Consider the following 23545-nt stretch of genomic DNA (forward strand, 5'->3'; position numbering starts at 1 on the left):
AGGGAGGGGAGAGAAGGGGAAGGGAAAGAAGGACTAAAGGGAGGGAGGAGAAGGAAGGGAGGGAGGGGAGGGAAGGCAGGGAAGGGAGGGGAGGGAAGGAGGGAACTGGAAGGAAGGAAAGGTGGAAGGAAGTTCGAAAGTGCCCATCTCTGCAACACAGCCAAGGGTAGAACAAAGTCATTGATGCACTAAAGAGCAAGTGTATCAGACCTTGGTGAAGTCCCTTAGAAGAACACGAGTACTCCTCTCATTCATTTCCTGTTTCACACCCTACTTTTCACATCTATTTTACCCATATATACATTTTTCTCATATAAAAACGAACCGACGTCACCCTCTTCTATCTCCTCTCCCCTACTCAAGACCTGCTGGAGAGGTAAACACATGTACTTTCTCTCCCCTGGAACAGACTATAAACATATCACCATGTACTCTAGAATCACAAATGACAGTACATTTTAAGTGCAAAAATAAAGTTACAAAAGGAATGGTTCTTTACCTTTGCAAGTTCTCTTCTTAGCTCTTCCCGCTCCTCTTCTGAGAGGGTCTCTGTGGCACTGATGGTGGCAGCAACATCTTCTCCTTCCTCAGGGACTGGCTCTGTTCTCAGCAGACCTGGTTGGGGATTTAAACAATTGTTTAAAGTACAAAATCTAAGTAAAATCCTTCTTTAAGCTCCTCCACTGTCCCAGCCAGAATAAAGCCAATTAGAGTAGATCCGCATATCTTACCTCTGGACATTCAAATGACCTGGCTCTCTCAGCAAAGGACAAAAAATCTGAGCTAACCACCGGAAACCACCAAGTAGACTCTGCCAAAATACGAATTTAGAAAATATAGCATTCTCTCAGCTTCTGTTCATAGTCTCAGTCACTATATAGTTATGGCAGAAGAGTGAAGGGCCCAAAATGAGATCTTGCCGAGGCTTTAAACTGCTGTACAACTAAATCAGTATAAATTAGATGAAAGATTTTAGCTCCTTCCCACTAACCCAGGGCAGGAGTTTGCACATCTCTTCAGCTTGCTGTGGTAATCAAAGTCAACATTTTACAAACTCAGTAAAGGAGTAACCACTGAAAGAACTAAGTGTCCTAAGTAAATTTTATTCTGTTTCTTTCCATTAGTGGAGGCAGAAAACATCTTCTTGTAGCTTTTCTTTTTGTTGTTGTTTGTTTGTTTTAGGAGGTAGAGACAGGGTGTCGCTATGTTGCCTAGGCTGGCCTTGAACGCCGGGCTTCAAGCCATGCTCCTGCCTCAGCCTCCCAAAGTCCTTGGATTACAGGCGTGAGCCACTGCCACTTCTTATAGCTTAAAAACAATAATAATATATATCTCATATATGTATCATATATATCATATACCATATATATAGCATATATATCTCATATATATATATATAAAAAATCCAGATGCCCTTATAAAAGAATACTAAGCTATATGTTCAGAGACATGATCAACAGCCACATAGAGACATTCCACACTACTGAAGAACAATCACGCCGCACCCAGTCCCCTTGGAACAGAGCCTGTCAGGAAGAATGACTGGAGAGTGACCAGCAGGCAGCCGCCCCTCAGATCTCCCCTCTTTTCCTGCCCAACCCTTACCCACAGGCTAAGATGAGGCCAGAAAGGCACCCCAACCTCGGGTGCAAAATTGAAGAGGCCACGAAAGCACTCAATATAAATACCTTAATGGAATATTTTTTTTAAATCAAAATCAAAGAACCCATGAAGAACAAAATGCCAAAATTTTAAACTGCAGGATCAGTATTGCTGATACTTTCTTGTGTCTCAAACTCCAAAATGGCTCTGCATGAACAGCACTACTGCTAATCTCGTCTTTATTTAAAATTGCGATATTTTGTTCATGATTTTCTTTTACATTAATTTTTTAAAATATTATATTCGCACACTATTTGACGACTACGCTTTTTGTCACCCCCTTCCTGGCCATAGCTGCCTTACCCTAGGCTTCAGGTTTCAGTTCAGGTTACAGGTTTGGGATTGCAAAGTCTCCTCTGGCAACAGATTTTTATTTATTATTATCATTTTTTTTTTTGCAAAGAAACCAGGGGAAGGTTTACTCCTCTGCCCGCTCTTCCTGCCAGTGAGCATCACAGTCACTGCAGTTGTTCCCTGCTACCCCCCAGGACCATTTCGGAGAAGTGCCAGTTCAGTCACAGCAGCAATGTGGCATCCTGCCCAACACAAGGCGCCAGGGAGCAGACGCAGAAGAAAAAGGAAGGAGAATAGCCACACTGTGGAACAAGCAGCCAGCGTCACAGCAAACATTAGAGAATTACATGAATCAATGAGACGATGCTTATGTACATGGTGTACAAGTTACAAAGGCACTTGGTACAGGGTCTGCTGTACTTCACTGATTAACAGTAGTTAATAATTACAATAATCATCAGCATGGCAGCACCAAAATAGTGCCTACTTGGAAAGTATGTACAGAACTGTGAGAGCCATAAAAGTAATACAAATAATTCAAAAACCACAAATCAGACTGGCAAAAAATATGAGTAAGCTCTTGACTGCATATAAAATACTTAATAGGTACAATCAGCAGGTAGAAAAGCTCAATGCATAATTGCTTCCACAGGTCTTCCTCTAAAATATCTGTGAACAGACTGCCCAAATAATATTTCTATAATAGAAATCTGATTGTGTCACTTTTCAGCTTAAAATCCTTTGGTGGTTCCTTACTGTTTTCAAAGCAAAGTGTGAGGTTGGCACACAGCCCTTACTGGACCCGTCTCCTGCTAGCTGGCATTGGCACCTCTTACTCCAACTCCAGCCAAATCACACCGTGAACAAGGTGCTGTCCTATGTACTGTCAGAAACCATTTCCCAGCATCTGTGTGTGCTTGTAAATCTATCCTCTATGTTAGATTATGTGAAGAAAGTTGTATGAGATTGAAACTGGGAGTCAGACATTCAAGTAACAATCATATAAGGCAACACAGTAAGAACCATAACAGAGCTACGTGTTACACATTATTTTATTTTTAATGTTTTGTACAGAACTCCCAAGTTCTCCAACTAGAACAGATCTCCAAAACAAAACAAGCAAAACTCAGGTACCAAACTATTACTTAAACAGCAAAGACTCTTTCATGCTTTTTTGATACACACTCTTTTGCAAATCTACTCAAAGAAGGGGAAAAATACAGTATCTGATTGCTCACAATGCTTTATGTATACTGCCCATTTCAAAAAGAATCCAAGGGGATTCTGGTTCTATTCAAGTATGTGGCTATGGTATCAAGGAAAACAAATCTCTCAGAAAAGAGGATGACGGGTTGTCCAGTTGGCTTCAAGTCTGCCAGGATGACCTTGAGATTTTATACTCAGCATCTAAGAAAGTTGGTAATGACATGTTCTGCTCTTTCCACATTAGCCTGTAGGTGGCAGCAAATCATCATCATTCAAATTAAAAGGTGCAGTCTGGAAAAAAAAAATTAGCAATTAAAGAACACCAAGGAAGAACAGAATGGTAGGTACCAAAATCAGCAGCAAAACATCACCGTCATGCCTTGCGAAAATTATTAACCACAGCCACCATGACAGAGTGCATTCCATTTACAGACAAGTCCAAATTAAGTGTTTTAAATACCTATGCGCAACACTTCAGTGAGGTGGGGGTCCCCGTCACCATTTACAAATCAGGAACCTGGAGCTTACAGACATTCAGCGACTTGCCCAGGTGAACACACCTAAATGTTTGGTAGAGGTCAGATTTTAAACCTAGACAGTCTGATGTAAAAACAAATGCTTCAAATCACTGATCTGAAAACAAAGACAAAAGTAGGAGGCTTACAGTAAGACCTGAAAGGTATCTAGAAGCAATAATAAGACCCTAAAAAGAGAAAGAATCTGGCAGACTAGATCAAAAGCAGTCTTCATTAATTCCAACTAAAGTTTCCCCAAACCTGGGAATCCAAATTTTGCCTTATATATTCATCTAGATATGATCCTGTTTCTTGTATGTTCAGTAATAGTACAGTATTTAATACGAAAATAGAGTCTGGCTTTTGGGAGAAAAGATCAATTTCTCATTCACAGCATGAAAGGTGGAAAATAACAACATTTAAAAGTATAGATTATTGAAAACCATAATCTGAAACTTATTCGTTCATTAATTTTAATGTTTTTTTTTTCTCAGAATCTGATGGAAAGCTGTTTTTAAAAGACAAATATGGTGGGGAAAATAGAATTAATATCTACTGACATTTACTACACCAGCCACTGTGAAGGGAAGTCTACATGTTATCTTACAAAAATAAAAACACCCCATAACCACCACCTGAGAGGAGTATTTTTTTCTACTAGGAAACTGCAGTCCTCTAAGGCTATATAATTTGCCCAGAGTTACAGAGGCAGGATTAATACTTGGGTTTTGGGTCTTTCTGTCTCTCGACTCAGCTCCTTCACGAACATCTTTTCTTAGAGAAATATCAATGATCATGGCAGGACAACGAAACAGGGCCTAGTCTTTCTCCATAGAAACTTTTTTCTTTCCTGAGGGCCTAGGAACTTGTGGGGATCCCTGGTTTGAAAGTCACAGATAACATTATCAAACCCAAATGACTGAAAATGAATGATAATTTCTTCCATCAGGTTATTAACATTTTAGCCATTGCCTTAATTCTCTTCATCTAGCTATGCAAACAGATTGTCAGCCTGTCTTCAGTTCCACCCATGGGCTCCCTAAAGAGCTTTAGGTAGGGGAGTGACAAGTCTAGACTTGTCTTTGGAAAAGTCCTTCCAGCAAGCTAGGTAGAGGGTGGCCTGCCCTGGGAAGGTTCTGGAGCCCACTGGCAGGGTGACGCATCTCACTGATTCCCAGGTGAGATTTCTAGTGTCTCCGGGATGAGGATGGAGAAGACAAGCAGAGACACATCCCATCAATCTGAAGATACTTTCTACATTTTACATCTTTGAGATGCACTGTACAATTAATCAGCCAGTCATTGTGACACAGTTATCACCAGCAAACACGCCTCAAAATTTGCAAAGTGGCTTCGAAAATGCCAGGTCCAGTTACAGACGTCTCTTACGAAAGGCTGCACCACAGACATTTTATGTGAGGAAAATAAATCAATAGAATAGACATAGATTACTCCAAGTTGAAAAGCAGTTCAAATAAGTTAAATTATAGGTGTGAAGACATTTTAGGAAATGTTCGTTTTTATTTTAGAAAATATGCACAGGAGTGTTATGATCAGTGTAAATGTCTGAATAAATCTAAAAAAGAACTTCAATAAACATAAAATTTTTGGCCAGGCGCAGTGGCTCATACCCGTAATGCCAGCACTTTGGGAGGCCAAGGTGGGAGGATCACTTGAGCCCAGGAGTTCGAGACCAGCCTAGGCAACAAAGTGAGATCCTGTATCTACAAAAACTCAAAAGTCATTAGCCGGGTATAATGGCCTGCACCTGTAGTCCCAGCTACTCAGGAGGCTGCGGCAGGAGGATCACTTGGGCCTAGGTTACAGCTCAATGAGCTGTGATCATGCCACTGCACTCCAGCCTGGGCAACAGAGCAAGAAGAGCAAGACCCTGTCTCAAAACAACCACGACAAAAATTTAAATAAAAAATTTTAAGGGGCTGGGCAGGGTGGCTCACACACTCCTGTAATCCCAGCACTTTGGGAGGCAGAGATGGGTAGATCACTTGAGTCCCGGAGTTCGAGACCAGCCAGCACAACGTGGTGAAACCCCATCTCTACTAAAAACAATTTTTTTAAAAAGATTTTAAAACAATTTAAGTGATGATAAAGCAGGATTTTTTTAGTTTAACTATCAGCATATTTTATACTTAATGAAACAAAATAATAGTAACATCTTACAATCTGTGGTGTCTTAGATTTAATGAAATACAACACTTCAAGACTTCAGAGTCTTTGTGAATAACATGCAGAAGACAAAGTGGAAATGTGTGTGTGTGAGTGTGGTCAGAGCAGGGAAACGCAGGGCAGAGTGACCAAGAACAGCAAAGAGCTTAGTCCTGAACACGTCTCTAGTTCTAGACTATAAAGTCCTGATGTCACTTTCTTATCTTTCCATCTCAGAACGCACAGTGCCTAGAACAGAGCCAATGCTAATATTGCATCTGAACTGAATTATTCATTAAAGATTTAATTAGAGTAACTCTCTCTTTACTTTCCCATGCATAACCACCTCTTTGCCCCAACTTCCACAAATTTCAACTGGGGAAAGCAGCAAAAGCGTTTTCACTAAAAATGTAGAACCTACACATAAGCCATAAATAAGAGTTTGAGGAGCACCTCTCTCTGCTTGGGTGCAGCCCCAACTCCCCTTTTGGAGCACCCACTTAAATGGTTCTCGTCCCTCTAGTTCTTCATCTTTGACTTTTATTCCAATTATGACCAAGTGCTTCAAGACTTTCTATGATTATTGATTAGAAGTTTTTTGGCCACTGTCATACAATTTTAGATCTGAAAGAATTCTGAATCGTTTAAGTCAGCAGTCCCCAATGTTTTCTGCACCAGGGGCTGGCTTCATGGAAGACAATTTTTCCACAGGGGTTGCAGGTGGATGGTTTTGGGAGGAAACCGTTCCACCTCAGATCATCAGGCATTAGATTCTCATAAGGAGTGTGCAACCTAGAGCCCTTGCATGTGCGGTTCACAATAGGGTTCACGTTCCTATGAGAATCTAATGCCACCACTGATCTGACAGGAGGCAGAGCCCAGGCGGTAATGCTCACTCGCCTGTCACTCACCGGTTCCTAATAGGCCACAGATAGGTACCAGTCCACCAACTGGGGGTTGGGGACCCCTGGTTTAAGTCAAATGTTTCATTATATAAAGATGAGAAGACTGAGAACAGATTTTTAAAAGAATACAAAAAGACAAGATGAGCTTTGAAATTAGATGGTGTTGTGAGTTGAACTCTGCTGCCTTTAAAGATGTCTTCAACTTCCTAACCCGTGACAACAGTGAATGTGTCTTCATTTGGAAACAGGATCTCTGGAGATATAATCAAGTTAAGATGAGGTCACACTGGATTAGTGAACTCTAATCCAATGGTTCATGTCCTTATAAGAAGGAAATTTGAACACAGAGACTCAGGGAAAAGATTATGTGAAGATACACAGCGCAAAGCACAGAGAACACACAGAGATTGTGGTGACATCACAACAGAACCAGGAACACCAAGGTGTGCAAGCAACCACCAGAAGTGAGGAGGCGGCAAGAAGGATTCATTGCCCTGCACGTTTCAGAGGCAGCAAGACCCCGCCAACGCCTTCATTTCAGACTTCTAACCTCCAGAACTGGGTGATAAGCCACCCAGAATGGCTACTGCAGCCCCCAGGAGAATAATTCCGATGGAAAGGGGCATACACACTGATTCAGCCATTTACTAGTTGGTTGATCTTCTTTAATCACATTTATCTTCAAACAGCCCCAAGCCCCTTACCTGCAAACAATGGGTGCACATAAGGATTTGCTGTTTCTCCCGGATTCCAAGCCCTACAACTTGACCTGGGAATTGCTTCTCTCTCCTCTCGTCTTCCCTGAGTCTTGGCTCTCAGGTCTTACTTCCTCACTGCCCATTACTCCTCAACCCCCTGCAGCCCTGTTGCTGCCCCTTCCACCTACCTTCCACTAAGGACAGTTCTGGGTCACTACCCTCATCTGGCCACACCAAGGCCATCTGACACTGAACTTCGGTCTGAAATCTCCATTCCTCTCTTCCCTCCTGCTTTTTCTCTTCCTACCTCTCTGAGATGTTGTGGCTCCATCTCACTCTCTGGACATCCACTTCGCTCCCTGCCTCCAATCCTGCCATCCTGCCCTCCTGCCTAGTTTGGGCTGTCACTATGTGTTGCTTAGATTCCTGCCCCTAAGCTCCTTGCCAGTCTCTGACATCTGCAAATATTCCTCAACCCACCCCAACAAAGAGCTTTCTAGAGTGCATATGTAGGCCAGGCGCAGTGGCTCATGTCTGTCATCCCAGCACTTTGGGAGACCCAGGCAGGTGGATCACAAGGTCAAGAGATCAAGATCATCCTAGCCAACAAGGTGAAACCCTGTCTCTGTCTCTACTAAAAATACAAAGATTAGCTGGGCATGGTGGCGCGCACCTGTAGTCCCAATTACTCGTGAGGCTGAGGCACAAGAATCTCTTTAACTTGGGAGGTAGAAGTTGCAGTGAGCTGAGATCGCACCACTGCACTCCAGCCTGGTGATATACACACACACACACACATATATACACACACATATATCTATAATTTGGCAAGGCGTGGTGGCTCACGCCTATAATCCCTGCACTTTGGGAGGCCAAGGCAGGTGGATCACTTGAGGCCAGGAGTTCGAGACCAGCCTGGCCAACATGGTGAAACCCTGACTCTACTAAAAAATACAAAAACTGGCCAGGTGTGGTGGCACACGTTTGTAATCCCATCTACTAGGGAGGCTGAGGCACAAGAATCACTTGAACCCGGGAAGTAGAGGCTGCAGTGAGCCAAGATCACGCCATTGCACTCTAGCCTGGGCAATAGAGCGAGAGTGAGAAAGACAGAAAGACAGAAATACAGAAAGAAAGACGGAAAGAAAGAAAGCTATTAACTCAAAAATAAAAAAGTTTAAATGTACCTCCCATACTTTTTAGCCGATTTAATTTTTTATTATGTTAGAATATACAACAAAAATGTATCATCTTTAACCGTTTTTAAGCGTGTGATTCAGTGACGTCAATTATACTCACAATGTTGTACAACCATCTCTGCTATCTCTAAAACACACTCTTTTTTGTGTGTCTTTGCACATATTATTTTCTCTGCCTGAAATCCCATCCCTATTTCCAGTTCCCATTCGCTTCAATAAGTCAAAAGTGTCTCCTACTCTTGGGGGATCTCCCCTGGACCCTGTGACCATGGCTGGAAAACAGTCCTTGGCTCTGGGAATAAGAACCTACGGTCCAGTCTATTGTATAGAACACAGACTGCAGCTGGGCAATACTTGGCCTTCATGCTCCAATCCTGTGTCTTTAGTCCTAGCAGGGTCTCCGATGCACAGTGTCTAGCGCACAGCAGATGCTTGTCAACACTGTGAATAAATGCATTATAGGAAGGTATACAGTCAAGTTAGAGGGAAAGATAAGAACTCGGTCTCCCTTCATTCTCTCTCCTTTTATCTCGAGCTTTTTATTGTATAGATTGCATTCTCACTTCACTGTTTTTACCTAGAAAGGTTTTTCTATTTAAAGCAGATGTGAAATGTCACTTTCCTAAAGAAATGACTTCCATACATAATCTGTCCAAAGATTGTCACTTTGGGGAGCAGGTCACCTACCTTCACATTACAGGAAAAGAGTGTGCAGGCAAATGCACCATGGTTATATAGGTGGGACACAAATGATATCACAGAAAGAGTATGTCAGCTGCCCCCGAAAAAATTCAACTAGGAGGGAAAAAGATGCCAAAATGGAGTCTAAGGTATCTGCTATTTAGCCTGAATGTTAACACTGCCTACCCAAGAAAGAATCTGTTAACATATACTTGAGCCCTGGAAGCGTCTCTGGAAAATAAAGCTGCACACCTTTCCTACCAAGTCTTCAAAGCAGCACCAATAACTTAAGACCAGAGTCGCGATAAGAAACTTCAGTCTCTATGACTGTTTCATTTAAGCACAAACAAGAGGAAATACGCATCCCCCCTTTTTAAACCTAGAGGCATAAAAAGAGATTTAAACATATAGTTCAAAATATCTTTAGCGGTAACACCCAAAAACATCACAAGATGTTTCTTCCCCATGAAAGTCTGTGCCTGGGGTTCCCATTCTCTGTGCCTTGTTGTTTCTGGATGTAATAAAATCCCAGAAGTGGGAGGAATATTTGCAAGTCCCCACACCACAGAGCTTGTCTTCAGGAGACCCAAAAGACTAAGCATCCAGTTAAGGCAGCGCTTCTCAGCCACGGCACCACGGGCGTCATGGGCATCTTCCTGTGTAGCATCTCAGGCCCATTCACTAGATGTCAGTAGCAGCCCCACACGCACACCCAGTTGTAACAACCAAAAGAGTATCTACAAACATGGTCAAATGCCCACAGTGGGGCAAAACTGTGGTTGAGAACCACTGACTTAAGGCAAGGGAGCATCTAAGAGGACACAACAGCCAGTACCTGCTGTCTGCCACTGAGTGCCTTCAGAAGAGAGGGATGCAGCGGCTTAGGCCGTGACAACTTAAGATTCTCAAGGCTGGAATTTTCCCATGAGTGCCCACGATGAGAACAGTAAAACCTTAGGGGAAAAATGAGTTGGGTAATTGTAGTCAAGGCAGCCGGGAAGAAAAAGGCTGAGAAAACTTGATCCACTCCATTTAAGGGAAGACCCAAGCTCCTCACAAGCATAAGGGGACAATATCTGGGTTATTTTTTATTTTTTATTTTTTATTTTTTGTTTTATAAGATGGAGTCTCGCTCTGTCGCCCAGGCTGGAGGGCAGTGGCGCAATCTTGGCTCACTGCAATCTCCGCCTCCCGGGTTCAAGCAATTCCCCTGCCTCACCCTCCCGAGTAGCTGGGACTACAGGTGCCCGCCACCATGCCCGACTAATTTTTTGTATTTTAGTAGAGACAGGGTTCACCATGTTGGCCAGGATGGTCTCGATCTCCTGACCTCGTGATCCACCCGCCTCAGCCTCCCAAAGTGCTGGGATTACAGGCGTGAGCCACTGCACCCGGCCAATGTCTGGGTTAAGAGGAAAGGAAACAGAGCAGGAGGGGAGGGGCTGCCCTAAGACAAAAAGGGAAAGGAGCACTTGGGAGCCACATCAGATGCAAAGTGCTCCTGGGACTCAGCTCTCAAAGCACGACCCTGAACAGTGGTCAATGTCCCCACACAAGACAGAAGGTCACCTCCCAAAAGCGTTACTTCACAGAAAGAGTGGACAAAGAAGAAACAATCCTCAAGGTAAAACACATTAGTATTTTCAAACGCTTTACTTGTTCCTTCCAGGTATTTCTAAATGGACCCTTAAATCTCTTTCTTTTTTTAAAAAAAAATAAAAATGAAAAAATCTTCAGTCAATTACTTCAGAGCTATCGCCTCTTCCCACTGCACTGCTCCCCTGCCCCAAAATTAAGTATAAAACTAGTAACTGGGACATTCCAGAAAAGAGTGACAAAGGTCAGTCATGGAGAAATTACAGAATCCCCAGAGAGGAAGTCTCTTCCATCCTTAAATTCCCTCTCTAGGAATAAGGAAATTCTACATCTCTTCAATTTGGCTCCAGTTTTTATTTTGTAAACCATAGCCATGTTTGCTATTTAAGACCTATGCAATCATAAAAAACTTTTAAGAAGTGGTAACCACTTTTCTAAATAGAAGTGAGAATAACACAGAGTGAAAATCAAAAAGGGTAAAACAGAATGAAAAGAAGAACTAAATTTCAGTTTGATTTTTCAGTCTTTCTAGAGTTTCAAATATGATCGCATTAAACTAAAATGTCAGATTTTTCCATTCCTCATATTTCCTTAAGTCACTAGAAATAACCAAAGGTGCCATAAGCCCAGGCTGCATCTTCCTGTACATTAGAAAATTCTCCCCAGCAATCCCATTACTGGGTATATACCCAAAGGAATATAAACCATTCTATCACAAAGACACATGTATGTGTTAGTTCATTGCAGCACTATTCACAATAGCAAAGCACGGAATCAACCTAAATGCCCATCAATTATAGACTGGATAAAGAAAATGTGGTACATATATGCCATGGAATACCATGCAGCCATAAAAAAGAACAAGAGCCTATCCTCTGCAAGAACATGGATGGAGCTGGAGGCCGTTATCCTTAGCAAACTAACACAGGAATTAGAAAACCAAACAGGGCACCTTCTCACTTATAAGTGGGGGCAAAATGATGAGAACATATGGACACAAAGAGGGGAACAAATGACACTGGGGCCTACCAGAGGGTGGAGGGTGGGAGGAGGAAGAGGAGCAAAAAAAAAGAAAAATCACTACTGTGTATCAGGCTTAGTATCTGGATGATGAAACAATCTGTCCATCAAACCCCTATGACACATGTTTACCTATATAAGAAGCCTGTACATGCACTCCTGAATCTAAAATAAAAGAGTTTTTTGTTTGTTTGTTTGTGTTTTGAGATGGAGTCTCATTCTGTTGCCCAGGCTGGAGTACAGTGGTGTGATCTTAGCTCACTGCAAGTAGCTGGGACCACAGACTTGTGCCACCATGACTGGCTAATTCTTTTATTTTTGGTACAGATGAGGTTTCACCATGATGCCCAGGCTGGTCACAAACTCCTGAGCTCAAGTGATCTGCCCGCCTCGGCCTCCCAAAATGCTGGGATTACAGGCGTGAGCCACTGCACCCAGCCAAAAGTTTTTTTTTTTAAAAAGAAAATTCTGGCCCAGCCTGGTGGCTCACGCCTGTAATCCCAGCACTTTGGGAGGCCGAGGCGGGCAGATCACGAGGTCAGGAGTTCAAGACCAGCCTCGCCAATATGGTGAAACCCCATCTCTACTAAAAATACAAAAATTAGCAGGCGTGGTGACGTGCGCCTATAGTCCCAGCTATTTGGGAGTCTGAGGCAGAAGAATCGCTTGAACCCAGGAAGCAGAGGTTGCAGTGAGCCAAGGCTGCGCCACTGCACTTCAGCCTGGGCGACAGAGCAAGATTCCGTCTCAAAAAAAAAAAAAATTCTTAAGAGGAAGCTAGATGCTATGTAAATAACCTTTGAGATATTATCCTTATGGGTGTTGACAGAATAGAAGAGATAATGCAACAAAAGATCCCAGCTGTGAGACCCTGGGCCTGATAATGTTCAGCCCAAAGATGGAATAGAATGTTGAGATCCCAGTGGCGTATAAAGTGTTAACAAATTACTCCCACAGTAAAACACTTGACCAAAGGAGAATTTAAGCCTTAAATGGTTAATCTGTTCTATAATATCCGTTACTAGAGAGGCTGAGACATTGCGGTCTAAAAAAACAAAACAAAAAAACCAAACCACTAGCTTAAGAATTAAGAGATGAGTGCTAGTCGTATCTTAGCCTAACTAAACTTCGTGATTTGAGAACATCACATACGCCTCTCAGCCTCAATCTTCACATCCAGTAAAATGAACTGGAGTATGAACTACTCCTCACCAGTATCATTCATTCATTCATTCATGCATTCCACAAACAGTTTTTGAGCCATAATGTCAAGTACTATCCTTGGTGCTTGGGGAAACAGCAGTGAACAAAAAAGATGAACAGAGCTTCTGTTCCAGATTCTGAAACGATTATAAATCGGTGTTTTCACACTATGGGTTGTAAAATCCAGTAGCAGAACCAGATGAGCACTTTAAAAAGAAGAAATGGCATACAATAGTATAAAATGTCAGAGTACATCACACATAGTAAAGAGAAGTTCTGGTTCATAACATTTTGCTTCAGTTATTGATAGATTCTTATATTTATGAGGATTGCGGGTAAGGAGGTATAAGGCATTTCTGAATATGGGTTGGTTGCGTCAAAGGAGTTTAAAACTCCCTAATAAAAGGCCTCATTTTGTTCCAGCCACTGTCCTCATCCTAATCTCCACTTTAATGACTTCTTAGGAACATCCTGCCGATAGATAAAATCTCATTACTTTCCCATTTGCCCCATGATGGCATTCTGGATAAATACCAGAGAACACAGTCTTTTCAGATCAGTATTCCCAAACTCTCTGAGTAGCATCCTTCTTTATATCAGCCCTTCTTGTCTGTATTACTTGTCTGCCGATTAAGAAAATACACAGTGGCCAAAAACCACAAGAACTTTTAATGGGTTCACAATGTATTGATCCTAAGAGCTTCCACATAGAAATACAAAGACTGCAAACACACGGAGGACACATTATTCATTCCATCGACCAACCATGTTTGATGTTCAGACAGGTGTGCAGGCTTCTTATGCCTTGAGGGGTCATGGGCACACAGAAGAGTCATCCCTCTTCCAGACCCCCACTTTTATTTGGACATTTTAGAATCACTGTGTTCTTACAGATGACTGCTGAGGGTGGTTTCTGCTTGTTTTAATGCTTGTTCACCCTCTTTTCTTTCAATTAATGCAAACTACTAAACCTAGCTACATGAGTTTGTTTTTCATTATTGTTATTCATTTGCTTAATAACTTTTTAAATCTCACAACCCCACGCTCCTTCGAACAGCTAACAGGAACTGCAAAGATAATCCTTCAGAATTTGCCTAGAGGCACACCCCACCCTACAACTGCCCTGGTTTTGACAGAAAACCTCCCAAGGCAGTCATGACTGTAACTTGGAAAATGGCAGGAGGTGAAACAAAGAGACAGGAAGGGTAGAAGGGAACTAAAAGAAGCAAGCAGTGTCAACCTTCCTGGGAATCTGGCTGCTTGCACACTGATCAAGGTCCACCTGAAGTCATAAAACCACAGCCCCAGCTTCTCAAAGGTTTCCTCCCTGCCCCGCAAGTCACTTGGGTTTTGGTCCATTATTGAGCTCTCACTTCCCCATTCTGTGTGGCCCCCTATTAACTTATACATAAGATTTATAAATTAGAAGGGGGCTGGGCAAAGGGGGAGCCCAGGCCCCTTTATTACAGAGGTCTGAGGGGGGCCACTTGGGCAAGCCAAGGTCAGCACTGGAGAAAGTTTCCTGGCAATCAGAATCCCCCAGCAGACATCAAGCTGCTGCCTCCTGCCCCCAACTTCTACAGACCAGCTCTACCCCTTCTTGGTCACACTCCACATTTGCCCGTTCCTGGAAATCCCAGCCACTTTTGGGGAAAGATGGCTACCAGTTGCAACCAAGAGAGTAATGTTGCTTCACACAGTCCCTACCATCAGCAAATACACAAACCTAAAATACTTAAAACTCAGTTTCATGCTGTCACCTTTACCATGTTTTTTTCTAAGTTACCCATTTTTTCAGCTTAAAACGAACAAAATGTGACCTGTTCTTCATTAATAAGGAAAAAATTAACTTCTTCTGGAAAAACCTGATTATTTGGCAAATTACAGAGAAGGTCATTTAACCAGTTCCCAGCATTGGCTATGATACGAGGGACCCGGCCGGGAGGATGGCTAAGCTGCCTCCGGCTTTTTGCTGCCTTGTGCCGACAAAGGAAGAGCCTCCCTGATGGTGCTGCTGGCCTTCAAAGCAATCTCATACCGGCAGGTATGAACGAATAACTGCTTCTAAAGGTACGGCAATTTCAAGTTTTTCTTTAAAAAAAAAAAAAAAATCTTGCCTAGCAATTTCTATAAGTTGCTCTCAATATTCCATAACAAAACCCAGGACAGTCATCAGCAAGACCTTGAACCGAGTCAGTGCTTAACCATCATTTAACTAAAGAGAAAAATTAAGAAAGTTGTCGTAAATTACCTAAGCAACTAGAAACCAAGGACTCCAGATTCCTCCTTTTTTGTTATTTACCAGCTCAACAAACTCAAAGTGAGCTTGGAATATCTATAAATGGAGAGGTCTACTGATCGTATAAATAGTACTAACTTTAAAATCTAACTTCTAAGTATAAACATATTCTAAATATTTAATGAGATTTAATATTTGAATCTAGAATAGCTTATTAGCTAGTTACAATCCAGCACCACCCTGGTACATCTTTACACTAATAATTTTAAAGCCAGGCAAACCCCAAGTTATGTCTAGGTTTTATTCCAAGCAAACTTAGCTTTACAAAATTAGTAGTTACCAAATTTCTGAAGAGTAGGTGATCCGGGTGGAGATGAATTTCCACTAGGAGACAAGTAGAGATAGCTTTTGTTGACTCCTGCTTCAAAATCAAACGGGGACTGGTAGTCCTCACCTAAGTCCATCTCTCTACAATCCATTCCAGACAAACGCAGAACGCATTGCTTTCTAATCGCCTGATATCATCCTTCAGTTGAGTGCTGCTTTGGCCATATTCCCTTTGTAGGGTGCAACTTCACTGAAGAAATCAACCCCAGGAGTTAGAGGCCCTGGCTTCCGGGCCCCGGCGCCAGCATTTCCTTCTGGGAGCCTTCACACCCCTCCTGACAAGCAGACCTATTTAATAAATGATTTATCCTGAGCAACCTTAGGAGGGGCTTTGTTCACCACCTGGTGTTAATTTTGATCAACAATGAAAAACCTGGGCAGGGAGCGAGCTTTCCTCAGTCAACAAAGAAGGGCAGGGTTCTGCAATATGGCCCAGATGTACAAACAGTTCAGGCAAACATTGGACACGGGCTGACTTACAACAAGAAACTACAATTTATTAAAAAAAAAAAAAAAAAAATCAGCTGACCATGACTACACCAGGGCAGACTTAATCTTCTAGGACAAGGAGGGATTACCAGTCAGTAATCTCCCACAAATGCCATCTGGGTGATACTTTTTTTCCACCCTGGATTACAGTAAAATTCTGAAAGCCAAGCTTCCTGGTTTAGCAATCAGCTTTCTAAGCACAACTTGGTACAAAAATAAAGCTGTATTTCCATGATTACTTTATCTAACATGGAGTCTGGCTGAGTGTCACGAAAACTTCAGACTGACTTTTCTTTTCTCCCTTTTTTTTTTTTTCTTTAAAGAAAGCTGGTGCTTCAGTTACATGCACTGAAAGGAGAAGAATCCATTTTGAATGGAAAGCTCCCGGGTATTCCCACACCTTCTTTGTTTGTCTAAGGCCATGGCTCTGCAGAGCTGCAATAAACCTGCGTGTCCACCCTGTAGAAGGCCTGGGCCACAGCTAGCTTGTAAAACAAAACTAAGTCACCAAACTTATTTCCTTAACACAGTCTCTTAGCAGAACCTTTCTGTGCTGACTATGGCCCTGGCTCAAGCAACAGCAACTGCAGCTCCTGCTGGTTCTAACTAAGGAGGTAAAAATAAAGGTGACTTGCCTTCAGGTGGGCAATGGTCTGTTACTGCATAACAACAAAAAAAAAAAAGCGGTGTTCTAATCTAATCTAAAAGGCGGTTTTCAAATCTAAAAAAAGAGCTCAGATACACTCTCCTCAGATTGGAAGCAAGTATGAAACCTAATATATTTTAAGAATTAAAAATATCAATATGTGTCTAGTGTATAAAAAGCACCAAGATGGTCTGTATTCATCTTGTGATTTTTTTTTTTTTTACATACAGAATATATGCTGGATGATTTCTTTATTTGTTATTTTTGTTAGTCTCATGTTGTACTCCATTTATGGTAGATCTTTTTTTGTTTTGTTTTCGATACAGAGTTTCACTCGTGCCCAGCCTGGAGTGCAATGGCACAATCTTGGCTCGCTGCAACCTCCACCTTCTGGGTTCAAGCGATTCTCCTGCCTCAACCTCCCAAGTAGCTGGGATTACAGGTACCCACCACCCACCACGACTGGCTAATTTTTGTATTTTTAGTAGAGATGGGGTTTCGCCACATTGGCCAGGCTGGTCTCAAACTCCTGACCTCAGGTTATTTGCCCGCCTCGGCCTCCCAAAGTTCTGGGATTACAGGTGTGAGCCACCGCGTCTGGCCTATGGTAAGTCTTTATTTTTCTTAAGTTTATTTTTAACAACAAAAGAATCTGTATTTTTCTCCTAAAAGGTACCAAAATTTGGGCAACTATAAATGTTTTATTCTATACTTAAAAATAAAATAAATGGTTTTTTTTTATCATTATTTGAAAGAATGGATTGTCTGGCTTCTTGAAATCCATGGCCTCTTACTGGGACAGGAAAGGCATTGGAGCTATGTCCCCAGACTAGAAAGAGCATGGTTCATGAGGTCCCTGGCCCTCTCCATAATTCTGCATTTGGTCACCAAATACTGGTAGAAAAAGCATTTCTCCATTACTTTACTTGTTCTACCACCTACAGCCAAAGGCATTCAAAGGTAATTAATAGTGACACGGATAGAATGCAAGTCGCAGTCACCTCCATTCTTCTCACCATCTCTCAAGCCCATGTCCTTGACCTTTGGTATTTACATCCATGCGACACGCTCTACCTGAAATGTCACCTTTTTCCAGCCTGTCAAAGTTATTCATCCTTCAACACTGAGGCAGAAATGCTACCTCTTCTTAGAAGCCCCCCAGTCTCTGGCCCCCTCTTCTCCCAGCAGCAGCACACAGCATGTGAAGAGCCCCCTCCCACGCATCTGTGCCTCTCCAGGGCCTCTCCAGGGTGCTCTACCGGATACCTGCCCTGAAGGTTTGGCTCCTAATCAATGTAGAATTAAAAAAACAAATAATGGCTCATGTAGACATTACATGCCTTATTAATAAATGTGAATATTTCAAATTTAAGTAATTGTCTAAAATTTTTATTTTACCTGCTTAGATACAATCTTAGGACTTTTATGCAACACCCTGGCTCTTTGAACCAGCTTTTGTTCTCATTATCTCCCGTCAGATCCCAGTCAAGACATTCTAGCCTATAAGAAAAGTGAAATCTAGAGGTGGGAAAAGCATGGGATGGGTTAATGGAATGGCAAAAACTCAGTTGACTCAACAGTCAAATACAAAGTAGAAGGGAACTGAAGGAAATAGAACATGGAAATGTAGCTTGGGGGCAGACCATTAAAGACTTTGACAAATTTTATACTTAATATACTGTTCAAAAAAAACAACTGAGGATTTATGAGTTATACGGAGAGTGTAAGTTTTACAAACATGACTCTGGAAATGATGTAAGGATGCACTGCAGGCAGAAAGAGGCTAGAAGAGAGCAGACTCAGAAAGCGGCTACGGGTACAATCCCAGCAAGGGGGAGAAAGCCTTGTGATATGGTTTGGCTCTGTGTCCCCACCCAAATCTCACCTTAAATTGTAATAACCCCCACATGTCAAGGGCGGGATCAGGTGGAGTTAATTGAATCATGGGGGCGGTTCCTCCACGCTATTCTCCTGACAGTGAAAGAGATAGTTCTCTGATGGTTTTATTAGGAGATCTTTATAAGGAGAACAGATGGTTTTATAAGGAGCTTTTCCCCCTTTGCTGGGCACTCATTCTCCCGCTGCCCTGTGAAGAGGTGCCTTCTGCCATGACTGTAAATTTCCTGAAGCCTCCCCAGCCATTTAGAACTGTGAGTCAATTAAATCCTTTTCCTGTACAAATTACTCAGTCTCAGGTATTTCCCCATAGCAGCGTGAGAATGGACTAATACACCTTGGTATCAGGGCAACTCTTTTTATTTCCTGCTCTGGACTAGTTGGCCTGGGGAAGAACCAGGTAAGATTTGGTCCTGTCCCGTGGATAATTCCACCTGGCCGTTCCAAAAGTACTTCAAAGTCAGTATGCACAAGACTGAACTCACTGGCTTTCCTCCCGATGCTCTTACCTCTAGATTAGGCATCCTGAGTCTCCTAGGCCTGACTTTCAAGGAATCACATCAAGCACTCTCACTCCATATGGAGAAAGCACCGAGAGCTCTCTACCAACCGGTACCAAAGGCCTTCCAACCTTTCCCTCATCCACCCCCTACTCGAGACCCACGTGCAGGGTGAGACCCACTGTATTGTTACTATGTTTTTCCTTCTGGAGGGGACCAGGCCCCATAGCACTGTGGTAGACATCTGCTGTCTTGTCATTTTGCCCCTCTTTCCCTAGAGGAATTTCACCTCACCTGCTCCCTGGGGTTCTCGGTGGGGAGAGAGTCCATAGTTCCCACCTGTTCCCTGGCCCTAGGCAAGGGCCTGTGCTTCAGATCTGGTCCACACAGACACCCCATCCCCTTGTTCACAGGGACTGGCCTAAGGATAGATATCTGACCCAGACAGCGTCAATCAGTGGCCTTCCCTGACGTTTACTCTGTGAGTAATGGAAGAAAGTGACTCTCTGTAACCTGAGCTGTTGGGTGCCAGTTTGGAGGGGCTGGCAGCTCCTTCCCTCCCCAGGCCAACAGGCAAGAGACTCAGTGCTCAGACTGGGAAAGGACAGGAGGAGAAACAGACAGGGAAGGGATGGGGCAGCAGCATCTAAGCCCCTGCCTCCAGCTACCCTGGGCTTCCCAGTTATTAAATAAACACAATTTTATTCTGCTCCACTTGCGGTTGCAGTTGGATTTCATCATTTCAATAGAAAGAGTCCTAACATACCTACTTTCTGACCATATTTCCCACTATTACTCAACCATGTTTTAGCCAAACCTGACTTTCCTGTTTGTTGAACACATCCTAAACTTAGCCTAGACAATTTTCTCAAACTAGAGTTTCCCCTTTTCCTGTAAGTTCCTACCCATTTAGCAAGCTCTACTTATTAAGTCACATATGAATGATATACATGCAAGGGACGTTCATTTTAGACGCTACCGGAAATGGAAACAAGCAATACAAATGCCTACTAAAAATGGGTGATTTAAATGCTAAAAAGAACATTCATGTAATAGAAAAATATGGAAACACTGACATAATTATATAAAAATATATGTTTTATATGGAAAGATATTCTCGATACAGTTAGCAAACAAATCAGGTTTGAAAGCAGGTTGTATGGTATGCTCCATGTTTGTATAATAATTTATGAGAGAGAAACCAACAAACCAAAAGAAAGAAAATGGGCAGAAGGAGAAATCCATTCCATGACCCCAGAAAAGTGCTCACGTGCTGCAGCGCCAGCAGAGGGAGCCCAAGGGCAGTTCAGAAGTCAACTCGGTGCAGCCAGTAAAGAGCGTACTGCAGGGTAATAACTGGAGGCGACTCACGTCATTGCAAATGGAACTGGTAGGTACAAATCACTATAAAGAAAATTAAGTTTTTGTCTGCCTGTTAACTCAGCACTCAAATATGTCAGTGTAAATTCTCCACAAACTTGAAAGACATATAAAGGGCAGTCTGATTTAAAAGCTATGAAACACAATATTCACTTGGAGGGCACGTCAAAGGGAGACAATGTAGCTGTCCACCAGGAGAGGCAGGCTGCGGATACTCGGAGAATGCAGATGTGTCATGGTGACACAGCAGCTGGCTCGAAGGGGCTCCAACTAGTCAAATATGGGACAATCGAGCCACCAAAAAAATTAGGGACAGTCACGGATTATAAACCACTGAAAAAAACAGGACTCCAAGAGTCCATGAAAGTAATAAATAGAAGGAACAACTACATAAGAATGCCACCCTGACCATCCCTGTAAAGATTCAAACAAAAATCATCGCTGGATGCTAAAGCTAGGGAGAAATTTTGAGGAAGATAATGACATTTAAATGATGTTTAAAGTGCCTCTCCACAGATTAACTAGCTGCCAGAAGGAAAAACATAGTAACAATATAGTGGAGATGACTCCTTGGCCTTTTGGCTAAGATCAAGTGTAGTAACAGTACAATGTAGAAAAGCCCCACCCTGACTGAAGCATAGAGATGGCCATCCCCCAGTGAGAGGCAAATGGACCACTCTGATTACCTACATAGTGTTCAGGCTTGGAATGCAGAACCTGAATCTAATCATGAGGAGACATCAGACAAATCCAAAACAAGGAAGGTTCTAGTTTTTGTTGGAGTTTTTTGTTGTTGTTGTTTGTTTTGTTTTTTGAGACAGACTCTCGCTCTGTTGCCAGGCTGGAGTGCAGTGGCACGATCTCGGCTCACTACAACCTCCGTCTCCCCATTTCAAGCGATTCTCCTACCTCAGCCTCCTGAGTAGCTGGGACTACAGGCACACACCACCACACCCAGCTAATTTTTGTATTTTTAGTAGAGATGGAGTTTCACCATATTGGCCAGTATAGTCTGGATCTTCTGACCTTCGTGATCCGCCCGCTTCGGCCTCCCAAAGTGCTGGGATTACAGGTGTGAGCCACCGAGCACTGCCAGAAGGTTCTAGTTTTTAAAAGAGGAGGGGCTGCATTCTTCAAAAATATCAATGTCAGAAAGAATAAAGGCTATGAAAATCCACATTAAAGGAGACTGACATTACTAGGTCCATTGAAAAAACTGGAATATGACCTCAGATTAAAGTCTTGTATCAATTTCAAATTTACTGGCCGGGCTTGGTGGCTCACACCTGTAATCCCGGCACTTTGGGAGGCCAAGGCAGGCGGATCACCTGAGGTCAAGAGTTGGAGACCAGCCTGGCCAATATGGTGAAACCCCGTCTCTACTAAAAATACAAAAATTAACTGGTTGTGGTGGCACGTGCCTGCAGTCCTAGCTACTCAGGAGACTGAGGCACAAGAATTGCTTGAACCCAGGAGGCAGAGATTGCAGTGAGCTGAGATCATGCCACTGCACCCCAGACTGGGTAACAAGAGTGAGACTCTGTCTCAAAAAAAAAAAAATCAAATTTACTGACATTGACAACTGTGCTGAGAATACTGCCTTTCTTAGGCAATACATACTGAAGTATTTAGGGGCAGAGGCCACGATGTATGCAACTGCCTCTCAAATTGCTCAGAAAATAAGACTATGCATGTGTACAGACATCCACACACAGACAGACTAGTCAACCAGATGGAGCTAAACGTTAATAGTAACTCTGAGTAGAGAATGCAGGTGTTCTTTTACTTTTTTCCCCCCATCAACTTTTAAGTTCTAGGGTACATGTGCAGGATGTGCAGGTTTGTAACATAAGTAAATGTGTGCCATGGTGGTTTGCTGCACAGATCAACCCATCACCTAGGTCTTTAAGCCCAGCATTTATTAGCTCTTCTTTCTTATGCTCTCCCTCCCCGGCACCTATGTTGTTGGCACATATACACCATGGAATACTATGCAGCCATAAAAAGGAACAAAATCATGTCCTTTGCAGGGACATGGATGGAACTGGAAGCCATTATCTTCAGCAAACTAACACTGGAACAGGTATTCTTTACACTATTCTTATTCTTGCAATCCTTCTGTAAATTTGAAAAGGGCTTTAAAAACAAAAACAAAAACAAAACAAGAACTCCTCTGCCTTAGATTGAGCAGCCCTGAGGACGCTGTGGAGAAAGGGTGCAGCAACCAACTCTCACAGCAATCACGGGGGCAGGGCCTAATGGGGCTAGGCTCCAGCCACAGACATACAGGCACATCCCGGCTCCCCGCCCCTTCTGAGAGCTGGAAGGGCTTTCTCCACCTTCCACTGAAGCAGCAGTTGGCTTACCCTCTACAAAAAAGAAGTCTCCCCATCACATCCCTTGCTGGGCACATCTTCCCAGAGGGTGACCAGGCGGGATCCTGTCCCACAGGGTGAGAGGACAAAGAGGCTGAGAGGTTAATGAACGCCCCACATCCCTTCATTCCCCAACACTGTGCCACAATAAACAAATCTTGACTCCAAATAAAAAGTACTTGATTTTAAGTATGAAATTCAATTTAAAATCACAAGGGTAGATGCTCTTTTATTTACAAAATTTCTCAACTAATCCTCGAAACCTCTGAGGTAAACCTCTGCCTCTCCCTATTTTTCAGAGGGGAAACAAGACAAGGACAATTTCTATAAACCTGTCTTTGGGCATAGAGCTCGCAAGTAAAGGAGCTGCAGTTTGAAGCCAGGTACAGGCCTCCAAGGCCCTGTCCTCTCCATCCTGTGGCTGTAGCTTAGAGCCAGGAAGTAAGGATAAGCCAATCCCTCCTATCTAAGGGCCCTGGGGATCTCGC

At 42.8% G+C, this 23545-nt stretch overlaps 1 protein-coding gene across 4 annotated transcripts in view; it reads right to left on the reverse strand.

Moving 5' to 3' along the window:
* The window catches only part of TPD52 (tumor protein D52), a 48172-nt gene extending 31934 nt beyond the window's left edge, over positions 1–16238 (reverse strand). For all 4 annotated transcript variants that reach the window (XM_011989085.1, XM_011989083.1, XM_011989084.1 and 1 more), the window contains exons 1-2: positions 15725–16238; positions 500–615 (exon numbers count right to left, since the gene is read on the reverse strand). In XM_011989085.1, the coding sequence (XP_011844475.1) occupies positions 500–615; positions 15725–15863 (255 nt within the window). In that variant the 5' untranslated portion in view covers positions 15864–16238. The remainder of the gene's footprint in view (positions 1–499; positions 616–15724) is intronic.
* Positions 16239–23545: the final 7307 nt, after the last annotated feature.

The sequence above is a fragment of the Mandrillus leucophaeus genome, unplaced genomic scaffold (genome assembly GCF_000951045.1).
Source record: "Mandrillus leucophaeus isolate KB7577 unplaced genomic scaffold, Mleu.le_1.0 Scaffold346, whole genome shotgun sequence".
Classification (NCBI taxonomy): Eukaryota; Metazoa; Chordata; class Mammalia; order Primates; family Cercopithecidae; genus Mandrillus; species Mandrillus leucophaeus.